Raw genomic sequence first — 21,395 nt, 5'->3', positions numbered from 1 at the left:
CTCCACTAGGGGGTGCATCCCCTCGTGGTCTCCAGTTCACTTAACTAGCCAGGAAGCCAACCTCGGGGAGGTGGGCGGGTTGTGAGAATATATGCCTGCTGTCCCTGGATAACACCTGTTACGGTAAATAACTGTGCTTTATCCCAGGACAAGCAGGCATGATATTCTCACATGTGGGTGACCTCCAAGCTTACTGAAGAGGGATGGAGGGAAGTTGGCAATTTAAGCAAATAGATTTCGCAATACCGATTGGCCGAACCGGCCATCGCTTCTGGACAGGGAGTCCAGACAGTAGTGGGAGGTGAAGGTATGAACCGAAGACCATGTGGCAGCCTTGCAGATTTCCTCAATAGGTGTGGACCTGAGGAACGCTACGGAGGCTGCCATCGCTCGGACTTTGTGTCCCGTTACTCGACCGTGTAGTGCGAGACCAGTCTGAGCGTAGCAAAAGGAGATGCAATCGGCCAACCAGTTGGACAAGGTGCGTTTGGAAACTGGGTGGCCTAACCGGTTTGGGTCGAAGGACAGAAACAGTTGTGGGACTTTCCGGTGTGGCTGAGTGCGTTGGAGGTAAAAGGCCAACGCTCTTTTGCAGTCAAGAGTGTGGAGCGCCACTTCTCCGGGGTGAGAGTGGGGCTTGGGGAAAAACACAGGTAAGACAATGGACTGATTGAGATGGAAATCAGACACTACTTTAGGTAGGAACTTTGGATGGGTGCGGAGTACCACCTTGTCGTGATGGAATACCGTGAAGGGTGGGTCCGCTACCAGCGCTTGCAGCTCACTGACCCGCCGTGCGGACGTGAGCGCGAGTAAGAAGATTACCTTCCAAGTGAGGAATTTTGGATGGCATTTGTCCAGTGGCTCAAAAGGAGGTTTCATTAATTGAGCCAGAACCACGTTAAGGTCCCAAACCACCGGGGGAGGTTTGAGAGGGGGGTGGACGTTCAGCAGACCCTTCATGAAGCGAGTGACTAAGGGATGGAGCGAGAGGGCTTTCCCTTCCAGGGGCTGATGAAAGGCCGCAATCGCACTGAGGTGTACTCGAATGGAGTTGGTCTTTAGGCCGGAATGAGATAGTTGAAGTAGATAGTCAAGGACCAGGGGGACGGGGACCGACACCGGGTCCTGGCTGTGGGAGGAGCACCAGGTTGAGAATCTGGTCCACTTTTGGGAGTAGCAGGTTCTCGTCGAGGTTTTTCTGGAGGCCTCCAATATCTCCTTGACTGATTGAGACACGGGGAGAGCAGTCAGGGGGAGAGAAACCAAGCATTCAGATGAAGAGACTGAAGATTGGGATGTAACAGTGAACCCTGACCCTGTGACAGTAGAGAGGGAAACAGAGGCAGAGGCAGTGGATCTCTGACGCTGAGTTGAAGTAGCAGGGAAAACCACGGCTGGCGTGGCCAGCGAGGGGCAATCAGGATCAGGGTGGCTTGTACTGTTTTCAGGTGGACAAGAGTCCGCAGTATCAGGGGAAACGGCGGGAACGCGTATAGGAACCTTCCCTCCCAGTCGAGGAGGAAGGCGTCGGCCTCGAGTCGATCCGGGGAGTATATCCGGGAGCAGAAGAGAGGCAGCTTGTGATTGTGAGGGGACGCGAACAGGTCTATTTGAGGTGTCCCCCACCGTTCGAACACTCCTCGCAGGGTCTGAGAGTGTAGTGACCACTCGTGTGGCTGGAGGAGACGGCTGAGTCTGTCCGCCAGGCAGTTTTGTTCTCCTTGTATGTACACCGCTCGAAGGAAGGTGTTGTTGGAGATTGCCCATTTCCAGAGGCGCAGGGCTTCCCAACAAAGGGGCCAAGACCCTGTCCCCCCTTGTTTGTTTACGTAGTACATCGCTACCTGGTTGTCGGTTCGGATGAGAACCACTCGGTTGTGGAGCAGATGTTGGAAGGCTACAGCTGCGAGATAGATGGCCCGAAGTTCTAGCACGTTGATGTGGCAGCGACGGTCTTGTGCTGACCACATTCCTTGGGTGCGTAGGCCGTCCAGATGGGCTCCCCAAGCGTACTCCGACGAGTCCGTGGTGAGTACCTTGCTGTGGGGTGGGGTGAGGAAGAGCAAACCTTTGGAAAGATTTGAAGAGTCGGCCCACCAGCGGAGCGATCGTTGCAATGAAGGAGTCACTGTCACTGAGTGGTCGATCGGGTCCCGGTCTTGACGCCATTGAGACGCCAGGGTCCATTGAGGGATTCTCAGATGGAGGCGGGCGAAGGGTGTGACATGGACGGTGGAGGCCATGTGGCCCAGAAGAGTCATCATCTGTCGAGCTGATACTGAGGTCTGCAGGGAGATCCTTCGGCTCAGACTTACTAACGCCTCCAGGCGCGGAGGGGGGAGGAAGGAACGGAGGCGAACCGTGTCCAGCGTGGCCCCGATGAACTGTAGGGTCTGCGAGGGGCGTAGTTGAGATTTTGGGAAGTTTATTTCGAACCCCAGACTTTGTAGGTAGGTAATAGTCTGTTGGGTCGCTGAGATAACCCCTTCCCTGGACGGGGCTTTGATTAGCCAGTCGTCCAGGTAGGGGAATACCTGGAGGCCCTGGGAACGTAAGGTTGCTGCTACCACCACGAGGCACTTGGTGAAGACCCGAGGTGATGATGCTAGTCCGAAGGGGAGGACTCGGTATTGTAGGTGCCAGTCCCCTACTTGGAAGCGCAAGAACTTGCGGTGAGCGGGGTGCACTGGGACATGTGTGTACGCCTCCTTGAGATCGAGGGAGCAGAGCCAGTCGCCCTCGTCGATCAGGGGGTAAAGTGTTGGTAGTGAGAGCATCCGAAACTTTTCCCGTACCAGGAATTTGTTGAGGCGTCTCAAGTCTAGTATTGGGCGTAGGTCTCCCGTTTTTTTCGGTACCAGGAAGTAGCGGGAGTAGAAGCCCTTCCCCCGTTGGTCGGGGGGAACCTTCTCCACTGCTCTCAGGCGAAGCAGGTCTCGAGCTTCAGAGAGGAGTAGGGGTAGCTGAGTCCGGTTGGGAGGGCAATTCCTTGGGGGGTTGTCCGGAGGAATGGCCCGAAAGTTGAGAGAGTACCCTGATGAGATCACGCCAAGGACCCATGCGTCCGACGTGATTTGTTCCCAGTGAGGGTAAAAAGCTTTGAGTCGACCCCCGATGGGAAGGTGGCCTGGGACTATGGCGGAGGGGGCCCGCCCCCTTCCGCGTGTCCCGTCAAAAGGACGGGGATGGTTTGGCGGTCGCGGGCGGTTGGGACTTGGGCATGGCCCTGTGGTGGGCTTGCGGACGTCTGGGTGGGGGCCGCGAGAAAGCAGGGGTGGACTTTTGTGGGTAGCGGCGCGGAGGGGCCCTGTATGGCCTGGACGCTGGCGGTTTGGGCTTTTGCCGGACAAGGGAGGCAAACGAGCGTTCATGTTCGGAGAGGCGTTTTGTCGCCGCCTCGATAGTGTCATCGAACAATTCCTTTCCCACGCAGGGGAGGTTAGCCAACCGGTCCTGTAAGTTGGGGTCCATGTCGACCAGGCGCAGCCAGGCTAGTCGGCGCATGGCGATAGCGAAGGCTGCTTCTCTTGAGGAGAGTTCGAAGCCATCGTAGGCCGCGTGGAATAGATGAAGGCGCAGGTTGGAGAGGGACTCTAAAAGCAGGCCGAACGTTCCTTGCCGGGAGGCCGGTAGGTCAGTCTCAAAGGCTCTCAATAGTCCAATGAGGTGTTTGAGGTATGATGTGAAGGTGAAAGTGTAGCTTTGCACCCTAGAGGCCATCATTGCATTTTGGTATAGTCTCCTGCCGAACTTATCCAGGGTTCGGCCTTCTCGGCCTGGGGGGACCGCTGCTGAGACCCGGGACGGGTGAGCCTTTTTCAAGGAGGATTCTACTAGCAGCGATTGGTGGGAGAGCTGTGGTTGCTCGAATCCCGGGTAAGGTACTGTGCGGTACTTGGCCTCCATTTTGGAGGGTACGGCCGTGACCATGTAGGGGGTCTCCAGGTTCCTGAAGAAGGCCTGTTGGAGTACCGGGTTGGGTGGTAAGCGAAGGGACTCTCTGGGCAGTGATGGCATATCCAGCTCCGCCAGGTACTCCTTAGAGTATCTGGAGTCGGACTGGAGATCTAAGTCCAATGCGTGGCCCATGTCTTGGACAAAGCGAGTGAAGGATGGGCGAGATGTCCCCGGGGCCCCGTGCGGGGTCGGGGAACGAGACCTTCGTCGGGTGGAGAAGGATAGGGAGGCTTCCCTCGAGTATCGAGGTTCATGCTCTGATCCCTGCTCCGAGACTGGGGAAGCACTGTGAGAGTGTTCCGGGGTTGTCGATCTTCGGCGTCTCGAGGAGCCCCTCGGAGACGATGCCGGGGTTAGGGGTACCGATCGATGTCGGATCGGTGACCTCGAACCGGACTCCCTCGGAGAATACGTCCGAGGGGGAGTTCGGAGGATGCGCGGGTTGGAGAGTGATAACTCCGCCACCCTGAGCGGTCCCGTACGAGGTGTGGGGGAACGGCCTCGTAGAGTTGGTGAACCTCGGGCCTTCTTGGAGGTACGGCGGTTCGAGGTTTCTGCCGTTCTAGCCCGACGTTTTGCCTCTCGGCGGTCTGCGGAGGGGGAACGTCTCGGGTGCCTCGGCGAGGAGTCCGAGGAGGATGGGATGCGGCGAGGATTGCGCACCTTTCCTCGAGGTTGTTCGGTGCGAGGCTCAGGCTGGTCTGGCACATTCGAGGTCGAGGCCGATTGAAACTGGGCCATTGCAGCGGACAGCTCCGACGTGATCATCGCTCGGAGTAGGTCCTGGAAGACGGGCACGGACAGCATCGAAGGCATGTCCACTGCCTCGGTGCGCTCCACCGGGGGCGACCTCGTATCAGAGTATTCCCGTGTGGTGGAGGCACGGCCCGAAGGCTTGGAGGGCTTAGAAGGGGCTGTAAGCATGGGGCTTCCGCCATGCGTCGCCATTGTCCCCGAGGCTGGCTTCTTCGCTGTTACAGAACCTGAAGAGGGAAGAGGGGACTTACCCGGAGCCGAGGCTTTCTGTTGTCCCGAGGACTTCGGGGTCGAGTCTCGAGGCGATGCCGAGGTATCCGGGGCCGAGGTCAAGGCCGGGGCCGAGGCCGGGGCCGACCTCGAGGCCGAGGAGGAGGGTTGGTCCGGGGTGAAGAGGTCCGCCATGCGGGCTTTTCTTCGGCGGAGGGCCCTGTTTTGGAAAGTAGCGCACTGGGGGCAGGAGTCGGTTGGATGAGCCGCCCCCAGACAGAGGATGCACCGGCGATGCGGATCTGTGAGAGAAAGAAGCCGCTCGCACCGGGTGCACTTTTTAAAGCCGGTCAAAGGCCGGGACATTAAATCGAAAGTAGCCGTGGCTCGATTAGCCACGCGGCCACGGGGACCTGGAAGCCTCCGGGTCGTCGAAAACGAAGCAGGAATCAAATAAAAAGGTAAAGAATTTGCGCACAGCGACTTAATCGTGAAAAAAACCAGAAAAAATCGCGGTGCTAGAAGGCAGTTGGGGCAGAGCCTGAAAAACACGGCTTCTAGGCTCGCGGAAAATTTTGAACTGGAGACCACGAGGGGATGCACCCCCTAGTGGAGCAGGAAGGCACGCATGCGTGGAGCAGCAGAGCAAACTTAAATCTTCAATCAAGTTTGCTTGAAAATGCTTCCGCATCGGGGCTCCGTAGATGACGTCACCCACATGTGAGAATATCATGCCTGCTTGTCCTGGGATAAAGTTATTTTATTTAATTATGCTACTGAATTAAAGGCTCTGGTAGAAACCCATTTACAAATAAGCAAAGAGACTTTATTAATTTGGAAATATTAATTGAGAAGAATACTACCAGAGCCTCTAATGTAAATATAAAATATAAATACTCAGCTGATGAGAACTCCCAAGCTGTCAGCTGAGGACTTCCTTTGCAGTTGGCCGGGGGTCCCTTTTGCCAAGCTTGGCAGGCAGCAGTAGCGTCCCTGAGTCACAGATGCTGGCACTTCAGTGGCTCATGGATGTTGCCAGCGACTGCTGTGCTTGGTGGAGGGGAGTTCTGGCCGTCTTTAGAGGAGGTCCTCTGCTGGCGGTGCTTGGGAATCCCCACCAGTCACAGCAAGGGTCAGCAAGTACTTCAACACTGTAGAAATAAAACCAGAAATGCATTTCCTTTTCTTTTGAACACAATACAAAGCCATCTGCCATATACATTTCCCAAAGCTAATATATTTTAGTCAATAAATTCAGTTTAAGGTAAGTGGACTTAAAATGTTTTTGCACAAATGAATTAAGTACTACTTTTGTCATGTCCTGGCTTGTATTTATTGCACATCTATGACAGAAGTGCCTTTGCCATTATTTCATGCTTTGAAGAAAGGAAAATAGCCATCAAACTCAACCCTTCTCCCATATTTGATAAGCTAGGAACATCTCGCAATGTATTAAAAGTCTGGTCTAGCTTAGATACCTTGGACTACTTATTCCTTGTGACCCTGGGCACGTCACTTAGGGCTAGATTCACTAAGGACACCGATCGTGTCCCGACCACTTTGCGATCCCATATACTAATCTCATGGCTGGTCATCCTCCGATCCGCGCATGCAAAGTAGGAAGGACCGCGATTCACTAAAGAAGGCACACCGACTGGGCTGGACGATCCAAAAACAAGCGACTGGTGAGGACCAGTTGCTTGAGCAAAAACCCTGCTCTCTGCCCTGATTCTCCTGCTCAAAGCCTTAACCCCGCTGGCGAACTTTAGGTGACCAGCCGCGGCTTTGACATACGGGGCCCCGAGACAGCTCTCGATCGATCTAGCGCCGTGACTCTCCTGCCCTTCCCCGTAGTGCAAGCCTGTGGTTTTAACCCACGGGTTTAAAGCAGGTTAAAACCACGGGCTCGCAAAGTAAAAAAAGTAGTAAAGTAAAAATGTAATAAGTTTCCAACTCTGCCGGGCACGGAGGACCAGCGCATGCGCAGACCATCTACAGGCAAAGAAGATGGTCTGCACATGCGTTGGGATCGCTGGTGAGCGATCCGTGCGGTCGTGAATCAGTCTCCTGGCCACGGATCGAATTCAATCCATGGCCTTAGTGAATCTAGCCCTATGGCCCCAATTCACTAAAGTCAGGTTTAGAGACGATCGCTGCTAACCAACCCGATTCACAAGATGGCCCACCATGCATTTTTCCCCTCAATTGCCCATTTTCCGATCCAGCCATGCAAATTTATAAAACCCCATGCAAAATAGCCAAGTGACTGATTCACTAACATTTACTTAGAAACATAGAAACATAGAACATGACGGCAGAAAAGGGCCAGGGCCCATCCAGTCTGCCCACACTAATGGCCCACCCCCTAACTACCTCCATGAATAGATCCCACTTGCCAATCCCAGCTTTTCTTAAAATCTGGCACGCTGCTGGCCTCAATTACCTGTTGTGGAAGATTATTCCAGCGGTCAACCACCCTTTCGGTGAAGAAATATTTTCTGGTGTCGCCATGAAATTTCCCACCCCTGATTTTCAACGGATGCCCTCTTGTTGCCGTGGTTCCTTTAAGGAAAAAGAGATCCTCTTCCACCTCGATATGGCCTGTGACATATTTGAACGTCTCGATCGTGTCTCCCCCTATCTCTGCGTTCCTCGAGTGAGTACAGCTGCAACTTACCCAGTCGTTCCTCATACGGGAGATCCTTGAGTCCTGAGACCATCCTGGTGGCCATTCGCTGAACCGACTCAACTCTCTGCACATCTTTTTGATAATGCGGCCTCCAGAATTGTACACAGTATTCCAGATGGGGTCTCACCATGGATCTGTACAACGGCATTATGACCTCGGGCTTACGGCCGACGAAACTTCTACGGATACAGCCCATGATTTGTCTAGCCCTGGATGAAGCTTTCTCCACTTGATTGGCAGTTTTCATGTCTTCGCTAATGATCACCCCCAAGTCACGTTCTGCTACAGTCCTTGCTAGGATCTCACCATTTAGGGTGTAAGTCCTGCATGGATTTTTGCTGCCAATATGCATGACCTTGCATTTTTTGGCATTGAAACTTAGTTGCCAAGTCTTTGACCAATGCTCCAGCAGGAGTAGGTCCTGCGTCATACTTAACTATTTTGCATCAGGTTTTGCATGCAAACTTGATAGTGAATCAATCGCTGTGTGAAAATCATCCAGAGAATCGACCAACAGCGACTGAGTCGCTATCTTTAGTGAATCTGGGCCTTAATCCTTCACTGCTCCAGCTATATTAGATAGTGAGCCTGCCAGGACAGATATGGAAAAATTATTTAAGTACTTGAATCTAAACCATTTAGGCTATAGGTGGCATATAAATACTAAAAATAAATAAATATGTAAAAAATGGTCATTAGTGAATAGCGGCTTTGTTGCATATGATTTTTATTTATCCGATTTGCATTTTCATGCCTTTGTGCATTATTACAGTATTAATTAATAACATTTCAAAAAAATACTTAAAAGGACTGTAAGATAAGCAACTTATCTTGAATAACATCAGAGCCTGATCTGAAGTTACAGAGATGCAAACTGTCAGCATGAGAAACGTTTGTCCTAGAGCAGTGATGGCTAACCTTTTTGAGCCCGAATGCCCAAACTGCCGCACAAAACCAAAGAATTTCCTCAAAGTGCCAGCACGTCAATTAAACCTTAATAACAAGATTTTAGTATCTAAAAACTCTTTATAAAGTTGCCTGAACTATGTAATATCATTTTTAAAGGTTGGAATCTTTGTATTGTCAGAGAATCAATTTGATTCACAATCCTTTGGTTTTCATTTCAATTTATTGGCAATTTATAATGTTTTCATTCAATTTAATGAATTTAGGAAGAATTTGATTCAGTTACACAATATATTTTAAATGTATTATTCACATAACATGTCAAATGTATCCTGAGTAAAAAAAAAGATAAACTTCTTAAAACTGTTAACTGTGTCAAGACTCGGTGTGTATTCCCAAAGAGTCTATACATGTTTTTTTGTAAAATTTACAATCAAATTAGAAAATAGTTAAATCATTACATTTCTAATAATATGATGTAAAGAAAACAAAAGAGCTTTCAATTAAACCAACCGTTTTTATTGGAAATTCCAGATTGGAATACAACAGGGCCATGTAAAGTCCCTTTTTTAAATAACATCTTTAAATAATATTTAAATAACTTAGAAAGTGTCTTAACTGTAAACTGAAAACACTGCTTCATGTAAACATATGCATTGGGCATGCTCTGAAAAAAATTAATGTGATTTTTGTTGTTGCATGCATGCTGATAACTTGTCAATCCTTGGCTCATAGTGCGTTAATTTCAGAGCAACACATGCAGCACTCATGTCATCCGTTAATCTGTTTCTAGCATCAGATTTTATATGATTCAAAGCCGAAAACAGCTGCTCACAAGCATAGGATGACCCAAACAAAGTAAGAAGAGCAATCCCAAGTGCTTTCATGGACTTAAAATTGTCTGGCAGAGAATTCCACGCTTTTAGGATTTCATTTTCAGAACTGCTAGCAGTGATTTCATTTCACACTCAATACGTTCAAGAGCCGCACGCAGGTCATTGAATTTACTTTTCCAGATAGAGCTTTCTTGAAATTCCAGTAGCTCCATTTCCAAATTTTGAATATCCAACCACTGTAAGCAGGAAAGATCAAGATCTTCAAATGTGGACTTTTCTGGGGAAGTTATAAATGAAAGGGTTGTCTCCATCTTACGGAACTGAGAAAATCTTTTACTAAAATTCTCCTTTGCTTCGGCTACAATGGTGGAATATGCTTTGTGGATTTCCTGGTGTTTTTTATGACTGTCCACAAATGTTGTAGAATTATCCAAATGTATTTGTAGGTTGGGAAAATATTTTAGCTGTCCACTCTCAAGGTCTTTTTCAAAAACATGCAATTTTCTCTCAAAAGCTTTGATGTCACTAAACATGCTTTCTGCTGTTTTTCCCATGCCTTGTAATTTTTTGTTTAGTACATTAAAGTGGTTAGTAAAATCTGTAAAGAACATGAGGTTGGTAAGCCAGGCCATGTTGGTGAGTTGAGGATAGTCTTCCCCCTTTTCGTTCATAAATAGCCTAACTTCTTCCAAGCAGGCCACAAATCTCTCTAACACTCGTCCTCTGCTCAGCCACCGGACATTATTGTACATCAGTAAAGTGTTATATTGTGCCTGAACCTCATCAAGAAGGGCTTGAAATTGTCGAAAATTAAGAGCACGCGCCATGATGAAATTCACCATTTTTGTTACATCTTTGAGGACATCGTCAAGTTTTTTGCTGCTTTCTTTGGCGCAGAGAGCCTCTTGATGTATTATGCAGTGAAATTGAATCAGTGGATGTTTTGCTTCCTTAGCAAAGAAATGAATGAATCCTGATGTTGTCCCCACCATGCTAGGTGCTCCATCGCTAGTAACTGAAACCACTTTTTCTGGACTTATGTTTAGTGATGAAAAAGCCTCCATCACAGCATTGTGGATATCTATCCCTTGTGTTCTTCCAGGCAAAGACAGCAGTTTTACCAGCTCTTCTCTCATGATGTCACCAGTAGCATAACGCAAAATGAGCGCTAGTCTTGCATGGTTAGTAATATCTGTACTTTCATCCAAGCACATGGAGTAGAAGGGTGCTTTTTGTAAGTCGCAAGTAAGCTGTTGACTAACATCAGCAGCCATTCGCAGAACCCTATCTTTTGCAGTATTTCTGCTTAGCGGCATCTCAGAGATGCGCTGCACAATTTTATCCTTGTTTTGGAAATCATGGAAGAGTGAATTACTCCCAGCCAAAATTGCCTTTTTGATAAAATCTCCATCAGAGAGGGGCTTACCATGTTTTGCCATGCACAGTGAAATTTGAAAGCTGGCAACTGTAAGATGATTAGTTTTTGAAAGATAGTTGCTAAAACTAAGAGACTGGGAGTGATATTTCTTTAATTTTCCAACAAGGAACTCTTTTCTTTGAGCTAAACCAAGTTCAGCAACACTGTTATGGTTGGTCTCAAAGTGACGTTTGACACTTGATGTGCGAGACACAACACTTTCATTACACATAATACACAATGCTTTCCCACTGCGTTCAATCACTCCATATGTCTCTGTCCAGGCCTCTTGGAATGGTCTTCCACTATCTGTTTTTGCTTTTTTTTGCTGTACTCATTTTCTTTGTTCAAGACTTCAAGTCTACAAAAAGATAAAATTTGTATAATAAAAAAAATCTAATGAAGTGCTGTATACAAATCCGTCCCCATAAAAAAATATGTGATTGGGGAATTTTACTAATTGTAGACATCTGTTTTGGTCAAAAAATATACTGTCTGGGTGAAAATCGGACTTGTGCAACCTGAGTGTATGGGAAAAGGACTTTTATTTTTCATTATTGGAGCCTTTTTTTATTTTATTATGATGTTTACAAAAGCACTGTGAAGGGCCACATATACACTTTACTGTTTTTTGCTATATTGAGTTTTCCATAAGGTACAGCGCAGAGGATTAGTGTGTTGGTTGTTCACAGAGAGCCCAGCCCTCCTCTCAGCTTACTGAACTTCTCTATGCAATCATCATAAGCAGCTTTTTTATTTCCTCGAATTTAGCATGTCCCCCATGGAAGATACAGAGGTTTTTACAGAGGAGCACATTATTAGACACATTAACTTCCCCCCATATCCTCACCTCTCTAGCATGGGAGCACTAGGAACTGTTCCTGATTACAGATGTCACGTGTGGAGTCTGTAACAAAGCCCCTACCTCACGGTCCTCAATGTGGGGCTCTGTTCTCTTATAATTCACCCTGACGTGCTTCCAAAGGTAGGAAGCCCTGCTGGATCCTTCTTCATTCATGGAACGGAAAAATCAAAAAGAATCAGTTCATGGTTCTATGCAAACAGTTTATTGAACCCTGGCATGAGAGTCTACTTGCTCACAGTTTAGACTCTCCACTATAAACTTAGTCTAAACACAACAAAAATGAAGCTGATACAAAAAGGTATATTACAGCTCACACCTTCATCCAGGTAGGTAGAAACTCATAACAAAACTCAAAAGGAAAATCCTTTCACAGCCAACAATGAAAGTCCAGAAATGCTGCTGCCTTTATGATTCACCAGGCCAACAACAATCCAGATAGCACTCTCAACGGTGCTGAGTTCAAGCCTTCAGAGTAAACCGGCTTGGTCCCCAATCAGCTCAGCAAAGCTAATGGGGGAGGGGAGCAAGTGAATTCACCTTTAAACTTTCTGAAAAACAGAATGCCAAAACTGGCCCCACTAACCCAACCTAGTTGTTAGTGAATTCTCCCCAACTTGCTTAACATCCCTCAATTCCCTTCTTCAGCAGAACTACACATAAACTTCCTGCTTGCTGCTACTTTAAAGTTGAAAGACAAAACGTTTTTTTTTTCCCTTTTTTCTTCAAGACAGCACAGCAGCACAAAACCTCAGCTAATTCACTTAGCACCTTGTTTTAAGGAACAAACAGTCAGCGTACTACTGTTACCTTGCCCAACACCCAACCCAGCTACTTAGCTTAAATCCATGCCATAATTCTCAGGCAGATCCTCGGGTTGTGAACATTCCATGGGCTCTGGCACTGCTTGCTGGCTTAGCCCCAGGTCAGTATCTGCTTCCTGCATTTCAACATCAAGGGACTGCAGCACTGCCTCAGGTGAGCCCTCTCCTGTAGCTGGCTCAGGGAAGACTAACTTTCTCCTTCTGAGAGCAGCCTCTAAATTGCAGAGATGCCCACGCCCTGTTCTCACAGGAGGAGGAGTTAGTTGCCCTGCCTGCCTAGCCTTGCATGGCTTCCTGTTAATCACCCTCAGCTGGGGGTCAGCAGAGGGAAAGGGATGACTCAGAGGCTGTTCTACGCCGTTACTCTCTAAACCCTCCACCCCCTGCAGACTGTTTGCTGCAGTGTTAAAGGGGAAGTCCAGCATTTTCCTTCCACTGGGCTTAATCTTCTCTCCCTAATTAGCCCTTTGAATTAAAGGACTAGCTTTTGCATTAGCAAAGCTTGGCACGAGCCCAGCTCTAGGGCTAGGTTCGTGACAAGTCACACTACAGCCTCACTGAGTTCCTGTGACAGACTCCGTGTGAAGCTTCTCTTCCTCCCCCCACTTCCCCCTCACACACTGCCTGGCTCATAGGATACTAAGGGGAAGACAGGCAGGCTAAACATCCACTCACAGGACTGCAGCCAGCACAGGAGGATGGGCCGCGGCCCACCGGGACAATGCCCGGTCCTCCCAATGGCCAGTCTGGCCCTGTTGCCAGGTGAGCTGCAAAGCAGACACTGGCACACTTGCCTCCCGCCGCGCCGCATATCTTAATTGCGGACTAGAGAGTTGCGCGGGGACAGAAATCCCACCCGTCCCCACCCGTCCCCGCCAAAGTCTCACCCGTCCCCACCCGTCCCCGTGAGGAATCCCTCCGTCCCCACCCGTCCCCGCGAGGAATGTCCTCCGTCCCCGCCCGTCCCCGTGAGGAATCCCCTCCGTCCCTATAAACTTCAGAAATAGTTATTTCATTTAATTATGCTACTGAATTAAAGGCTCTGGTAGAAACCCATTTACAAATAAGCAAAAAGACTTTATTAATTTGAAAAAAATATTAATTGGGAAGAATACACACTTTGTAAACGGGTTTCTACCAGAGCCTCTTTTGTTTATAAATTTTTATCAACACAACTAATATACTACTTTATCCTGAAGCAAAAAAAAAAGAAAAAAAGAAATAGAATTCTTTTCCTACCTTTGATGCCTGGTTTCTGCTTTCCTCATGTTCTCATTCAGTTCCTTCCATCCACTGTCTCTCTTCCTTCTGCGTCTTCCATTTGCTCTGTTACTGTGCCTCTCCCTTTCTACCCCCTTCCAAATTGGTCTGGCACCCATCTTCTTCCCTCCGCTCCCCCCATAGTTTGGCATCTCTGTCTTCTTCCCTGCCAGCGTCTTCTCCCCACTCTCTCTTCCCCATTTCCTTTCAGCGTCCTTCTCCCCCCCCATCTTCCCCATTTCCTTTCAGCATCCTTCTCCATCCCCACCCCCCGTCTTCCCCATGGCCTTTCAGCGTCCTTCTCCACCCCACCCCCCATTTTCCCCATGTCCTTTCAGCGTCCTTCCCCACCCCTTTGTCTTCCCCTTGTGCTTTCAGCGTCCTTCTCCCCCCTGTCTTCCCCATGTCCTGTCAGCGTCCTTCTCCCCCTTCTGTCTTCCACAAATGCTTTCAGTGTCCTTCCCCCCACCCCGTCTTCCCCATGGCCTTTCAGCATCCTTCTTCACCCCTTTGTCTTCCCCTTGTGCTTTCAGTGTCCTTCTCCCCCCCCCGTCTTCCCCATGTCCTGTCAGCGTCCTTCTCCCCCTTCTGTCTTCCACAAATGCTTTCAGTGTCCTTCCCCCCCCACCCCATCTTCCCCATGGCCTTTCAGCGTCCTTCTTCACCCCTTTGTTTTCCCCAGTGCTTTCAGCGTCCTTCCCCCCTCCTTCTCTCCCGCCCCGGGTGTAGCACAGCCGGCCAAGTCCCCTTACTTTTGTGGCGCTTCCGCGACCGACAGACCGACAACAGCCCCGGTCTGACAAACCTCCCTGCCCTTAACCGCGAATCTAAATTTCCTTCTTACAGCTGCTGTAAGAAGGTAATTTAGATTCGTGGTTAAGGGCAGGGAGGTTTGTGGACCGGGGCTGTTGTCGGTCGGTCGGGTTAGTGCCACAAAAGTAAGGGGACCTGGCCGGCTGTGCTGCACATGGGGCGGGGCGGGGCGGACCGCCCCCCTCCCTTGGTAGCCACTCGAGCCGCGAGGCTACTCCTCCTTACCTACCCTGCCTGCAGTACAGAGCCGAACGGAAGTCTTCCCAACGGCAGCGCAGACTTCGGAGGGAGCGAGGGCTTTGTTTACCGACGTCAGCGCTGCCGTCGGGAAGACTTCCGTTCGGCTCTGTGCTGCAAGCAGAGCAGGTAGGGAGAAAAGCCACGCGACTTAGTACATCCAGCCCCGCAGGAACCCCGCGACCCTCGGAGGCGTCCCCACGGGTTCCCCGCGACCCGTGTAGCTCTCTATTGCGGACCTTCCCGCGTGCCAGCTGCAAGGCCTTCACGTGCCACAGCTGGCATGCGTGCCATAGGTTCGCCATCGCTGTCCTAGAGCCTCCTGCTCCCCACCCGGTCGTAGCGGGTCCAAAGGGCTCTGAGGGAGTTCGGATCGGCAAATTCCTCCTGCTCTCGAGTAACTTTTTTTAAGGGAGGGGAGGGTGTAACAGCACGTGAGCCAGATCAAAAGTTCTTGGAAACCTACTACCCGGGATCCCACCTCCGATCAAGATTAACTTTTTCACCAGACAATACAGCAGAAGAGAAAATAAAACCATGAGTGAATACTTTAAACAGGATATCGAGTTTTCTCTCATACTGAGGAACAGACTGGGACCATGTGCCGCTAAGCTCGTCTTCTATTTCCTGCCTGCCCTAGCACACATAGTCGACCAGAAGTCTTCCCCAATGTCAGCGCTGACGTTGGAGGGACGGCTTTGCTTAAGCCCTCCCTCTGACGTCAGCACTGACATTGGGGGAAGACTTCCGGTCAGCTATGTGTGGTGGGGCAGGGCAGGTAAGAAAAAGAAGACAAGCCTCGTGGCTTGAGTTGTATCGAACCCCGCAGGATCCCCGTAACCCTAGGAGGCGTCCCCACGGGATCCCCGTGACCCTAGGGGGCATCCCCACGGGATCCCCGTGACTCGAAGGGGGAACCCATGGAATCCCCATGGGATTCCCGTCGTTCCCGTTCCCGTGTAGCTCTCTAGTTTGGGGTAGGATGGGCTGGGGAGGGCTTCAATGGCTGGGAGGACTGGTGTGAACTTTGACAGAGACTTTAGTAGTTGGAAATAGCTAAGAAGAAGAAGAAAACAAAACCCAACAAATTGTTAGATTGAATCAGGTTGGGCTGACTAGATGGACCATTCGGATCTTTATCTGCCGTCATCTACTATGCTATTATGTAAAGTCATTATTAAAAGTACTCCCGGGAAGCTATCTGGATTTTGTTTGGTCTGCTTCTCTGTTTTCCCCTCTGAGGGTTGGTTGAATCTGGCTCATGTGAGTGAGCCACTATGCTCAGGCACTCTTGCCTGTGGGGTGGTATCTTCTGGCCGCTGGTTGTTGCATTTGGACATTTGTCTAGTCAAAAGCTTTCTGCAATCTTACCGAATTCACAAAATCTTGCTTTGCTCCAGCCCTGCGAATTCACGTCTCGGAGAGTACTGAAAGGGCTTTGCATCAGATTGGTGGATATGACTTGCAAGAAAGAGGAACTATCGAAATCAAGGTGAGCTGTGAGGGATACAGTAGCAGGGCATGGCCCAGGTAGGCTGGATGGCAACCGCTCTGGAAAACCAGGGCTGTAAATTTGTTACAAGTTTATCCATTTACATTCCACCTTCAGCTACGCAGAGTGCAGAATAAATTGCAAATCAAACAGCGTAGACATAACAAACCAAATATATAAATGTTATTTAACCCCTTGTTTACAAAGCCGCTTTAGCGTTTTTAGTGCCAGCCGCGGCGGTAACAGCTCGGACGCTCATAGGAATTCTATGACAGTCGGACCTGTTACCGCGGTAGCTGGCGCCAAAAACATTAGCGCGGCTTTGTAAAGGAGGGGGTTAGTGCTTTAAAAACATCCCTGTTTTTATAAAAAAAAATTTGATCTTTGCGTTGTTAGGGAAAAGGACAACATAGAACTTTCTGGTTAAAAGGCAAAGTAGGATTCCACATGCCTTTGCCCGACTTCGATGCTGAAGAGGATGAACAGAGCAGCATTGCCTGTGAGGTAAGAGGGTATGGGTCGCTACAGTCTCTTTCGTGTATATTCATGAATTGGACCAGATTAGGGCGTGAAAGTGCAAAATGTCTGCAATTTTGAAACATTGCACCTGTGGACCACAGTATTAATGTCCTACCACGACTTATTTATTCAGAACAGTTTACATGAATTTATTTAGGTACTCTGGCATTTTTCCCTGTCTGTCCTGCTGGGCTCACAATCTATCTAATGTACCTGGGGAAATGGGGAGGATTAAGTGACTTGCCCAGGGTCACAAAGAGCAGCGTGGGTTTGAACCCACAACCTCAGGGTGCTGAGGCTGTAGCTTTAACCACTGCACCAGTCTAGAAATCTAAATCTAAAAGTGAGCTAAGTCTAGGCCAATCAAGTTATTGTGACATCACTGATGAGGTTGGCTCTTAGGCATTGGTGGAATGAGGCATTATGATGTCACAAAACCAGCTCTGGTTATCAGAGGCGGAAACTCTTTACACTATTCAGTTTTCTAGACCGTTCTTCCAGGGGAGCTCAGAATGGTTTACATTCAGGTACTCGAGCATTTTTCCCTGTCTGTCCCGGTGGAATCACAATCTATCTAATATACCTGGGGCAATGGAGGGATTAAATGACTTGCTCAGGGTCACAAGGAGCAGGGTGGGATTTGAACCCACAACCTCAGGGTGCTGAGGCTGTAGCTTTAACCACTGCGCCACACTAATATCATTGCTAAAGCACTGACAGATGTACACAGTGCTATACATTTGTAAAAGTCACCAAAAAACTAAGTACTTGAGGCTACAGACAAGCAGCACAGCTCACAAGACTCCAAGGGAGGTTGGTGACTTTTGCGTTTTTATATTTAAGACAGCCAAGGACCCTATAAGACCCCTGAGGACAGCATTTTTATTTTGGCAAAACACAGCCAGTGTTGGGTCATTTGTATTTTATAAATTACTTGGTTTTTTATCTTGTGGGACACTTGTGACTGTATACATCCTTTGTGGATTGTTTTTAAGATTATTGCTTTTAAGTTATTTCAACGCTTATTAAACGACAAACTGGTGCATCCGAACTTCTGTTCCACAGTCTTTTTGTTGTTTTGCTGCCTCGGGGTTAACGCAGGGGCCTTTACTGCCCTCTAAACAGGAGAAACTAAGGGCTCCTGGGTTAATATTTTCAAAAGGCCGCACGTTAATGTAGGGTTACCAGATTTTCCATCTGGTAAAAGGATGCGTCATTCTGCCCTATTCCGCCTCCGGCCCTGCCCCAGTCCCGATCTCACCAGCTTTTCAAAACTCGGACAAAGTGCCGTCCGGACACTCCACTCCAGCCCCAGCCTGAAGAGATGAGGTTTGTGTGGGGCTAGGCTTGGAAGAGTGGAACAGGGCGGAGCTGGGGTGGAACAGGGCGGAGCTGGGGTGGGAGATGTCCGGGGAAATCCAGATGTCTGGTAACCCTACGTTAATGGTAACATTAGAGCATGACAGCAAACCACAGCGAAGATGACCAAGTGTGCTACAACTCTTTATCAACTCAAAATGACCCAAGTACGTGTTTCGGTCCTCGGGCCTGCATCAGGGGTCTTGATGATACAAAGTAAATCTTATTAGATGCAGAAATATCTGCATATTCACGAGAAACTTGTCAGCGTGCTTACTCGGTTATGTAGCCAAAGTGCTGAGAACACTTGTGGTATAATAAAAAAACTATAAAACATCTGCCCGATGGTTTCGGCACTTTGGACGTGTAACCAAGTAAGCAAACTGACAAGGTTCTCGTGAGTATGCAGATATTTCCGCATCTAATAAGACTTACTTTGTATCATCAAGACCCCTGATGCAGGCCAGAGGGCCGAAACACGTACGTATCGGGTCTTTATCAATTGGTCATCTTCGCCGTGGCTTGATGTTGCTTCATCTTGCGAAGGCGTTTTCTTTCGCTCGCTGGTCTAACATTAGAGTGTGCACATACATGAAGCAAATACAAAAGAAGCTTTTTCATGGCTGCTCAAGAAATGGGCATAGCACACAGGAAAGACCTGCCTATGTTCACTAAGGCCACCGATCAACTTCCGACCACTTAGCAACCCCTTTGCCACCTGATTTCCCTCTGACCCGATTCACTAACATCCGTCCCGATCATCCTCCAAATGTAAATGAGGGGGGAACGGCATTCAAAAGTAGGCAGGCAGCGATTCACTAAAAAAAAAAAAATAGGGACACCGACTGGGCTGACCGATCCAAAAATAAGCGATTGCTGAGGACCAGTCGCTCAGGTCCTTTCCGACTGCCCTGCCTTCTGCCGCCCTGCTCTCTGCCCTGCTTCTTTGCTCTCAGCCCTGATTTCCTGCCTGCCCCAATCTCCTGCTCTCAGCCCCATCTCCTGCTTTTGCCCCGAATCTCTCCTGCCACCCTGACTTGCTGCCTTGCTCTCGCCCCAAATCTCCTGCCCTTCCCTGCAGTGCAAGCCCGTGGTTTTAATCCGCGGGCTTAAAGTGGGTTAAAACCACAGGCTTGCGAAGATATAAAAAGAAGAAAAAAAAGAAGTTTCCTGCTCTGCCAGGCATGGAGGATCAGCGCAAGCGCAGTCCATCTCCAAATGACCTGCGCATGCGTCGGGATCGCTATAGAGCAATCCGGGCACTCGGTTGGTTGCATGATTCTGATCGCTCTCATTTGCATGAGGGTGATTCGGGAATCAGCCCCACAGACATGGATCGGATCTCTCACGGATCGGATCCGTGCCCTTAGTGAATCTAGCCCTAAGTTCCAAAGTAGAGTCTCCCCAAGGGGACCTATTAAAAAGAAAAGGTACAAGATGGACCCACCCAGTCACCATGAAGAAAAAATAAATTCCAAACTATTAGCCAGAGACACTCAGCGCACGCCTTGTTTTCCTCATTCTGCAGTCTCTAATACTAATACTTACTGTAAGTTGCAAAGATTTGTTGGATATGCTGGCTATAAATATTTAAATAAATAAATACTCACATTCTCTTTTTATAGGATAAATCTATGGTCACACATCCAGAAGAACAAAAATGAACTTGAGATAGAACAAAACAGAAGATTCACTAAATCGAATAAGATTTTAAAAACTGTATTCATTGTACAGCGAACACAAGGACAAGTGAGCTCTCCATCTTGCTGGTCACAGGATTTAGCTAACCCCAGAGGTTGAAATCCCTTACCGAAGACTGATCTACCACAAACCTGAGAAATTAATTGAAAAAATAAACAAATAAAATCATGTTCTGCAGTAAAAGGTTTGTTCTCGTCTTCATAACCTCGTCAATAGAGTTAATTCCCTTACTCTCAACATTGTTGACTTTAGCCCTGATTAGAGCCCATATAAGATCGACGTTAAACGCCCATAAGAGGGGCTTAGGTATCTGGACCAATCAGATGCACTGGGAGGAGCCTAAAACTAAGATTGGTTCAGTCACCTAAGGCCCCTCACAGTGCATTCCAGGATGTACCAGAAAGGGGCCTAAGGCCCCTCCTATGGGAGGTGCTACGGCATTAACTTTGTATTAATCTTTGTGAAATAATCCTGATTTGCTTATTGATTAAAAAAAAACAAACAAACAGTTTCATGGTTAACTGGCAGGGTAAAGGTATATGGGATATTTCAACCTTTATCAATCTATCTTCCTCTTCATGGAAGTCTTTTGCCGAAATGCAAGTTTCTCATCATCTTGCAGATTCCAAATTTTTTCATTGGTTGCAACTTGCAACTCAAATCTGCAATATGTATATGTGGTGTATCCATTATAAATCTCAAAACACAGCCTGACTTAATTAAATATTGTTCTATATTTAAGAAGTTGGGTCCTACAGCTTCTCGTTTTTATGGTCTGTTGAAGCGATTCTCTTCTAGCCTTTCCGGTGTGCGGAGGGCATGGGAGGAAGATGTGAATCATACTTTCACCAAATCTTCTTCAGTAGTACAAGCCATGAATTTTTGGGCACATCGTTCTATATGGACCCCATTAAAATCCCATTACATCAATTCTTCTCTTTCTAAAAATTGCTGGTCTTGTCCTGTGTAAGTTGGAACTCTTAAGCATATCTTATTCGAATGTGTGTGTATTAATAAGTTTTGGCAGCATGCCTAGACTACGATTTGTATTATTTTTCTTTTTTGTGTGTGTGTGTGTTCCTATTTGCTTTAAATTTTAAAATTCTTTGTGCTTTCAATCTACACTTTTGAAAAATGACTGTCGCCTGCTTGATACTCTGCTAACCATAGGAATTAAAAGTGTTTTAAATTATTGGAAGAATATGCATTTACCCTCCTTTTTACAAAACCACAATAGCAGTTTTTAGTGCAGGTCAGCACGCTGAATGCTCTGCGCTCCTCCCAATGCACTTATTAAATAGTCCAAACAGAAGAACATTTAGGAGAAAGAAACCCCTTTTCTCCAGCAATAGTATCTTACTGGTTTCAGCTTAGCTGCCACACCCGAAATACAGGACAGTCACCTTAAAACAAGCAGGTTTAGTTTGCAGAGGTCTTGGATTAGAGGTTCACCTGTCCAGTGTTTTCCTGGCTGGGTTCTCAGCTAGCTTTCTCACTCCAGTCCTCCCCAGGGCTTGAATGCAGCCACTGCTAGGGAAGGTTTCTCTCCTTCGA

At 48.2% G+C, this 21,395-nt stretch overlaps 1 protein-coding gene across 3 annotated transcripts in view; it reads left to right on the top strand.

The window, feature by feature from the left end:
- Positions 1 to 19,971, top strand: part of LOC117359930 (guanylate cyclase 2G-like) — a 99,259-nt gene extending 79,288 nt beyond the window's left edge. For 2 of the 3 annotated variants that reach the window (XM_033943404.1, XM_033943405.1), the window contains exons 21-23: positions 16,171 to 16,262; positions 16,659 to 16,766; positions 19,766 to 19,971. In XM_033943404.1, coding sequence (XP_033799295.1) covers positions 16,171 to 16,262; positions 16,659 to 16,766; positions 19,766 to 19,804 — 239 coding nt within the window. In that variant the 3' untranslated portion in view covers positions 19,805 to 19,971. The remainder of the gene's footprint in view (positions 1 to 16,170; positions 16,263 to 16,658; positions 16,767 to 19,765) is intronic. The other variant, XM_033943406.1, reaches the window with a different exon arrangement.
- The last annotated feature ends 1,424 nt before the right edge of the window (positions 19,972 to 21,395 follow it).

Source organism: Geotrypetes seraphini, chromosome 4 (assembly GCF_902459505.1).
Source record: "Geotrypetes seraphini chromosome 4, aGeoSer1.1, whole genome shotgun sequence".
Taxonomy (NCBI): domain Eukaryota; kingdom Metazoa; phylum Chordata; class Amphibia; order Gymnophiona; family Dermophiidae; genus Geotrypetes; species Geotrypetes seraphini.
Note: the sequence above shows the minus strand (reverse complement) of the source record. Positions and strands in the feature narration are given on the sequence as shown.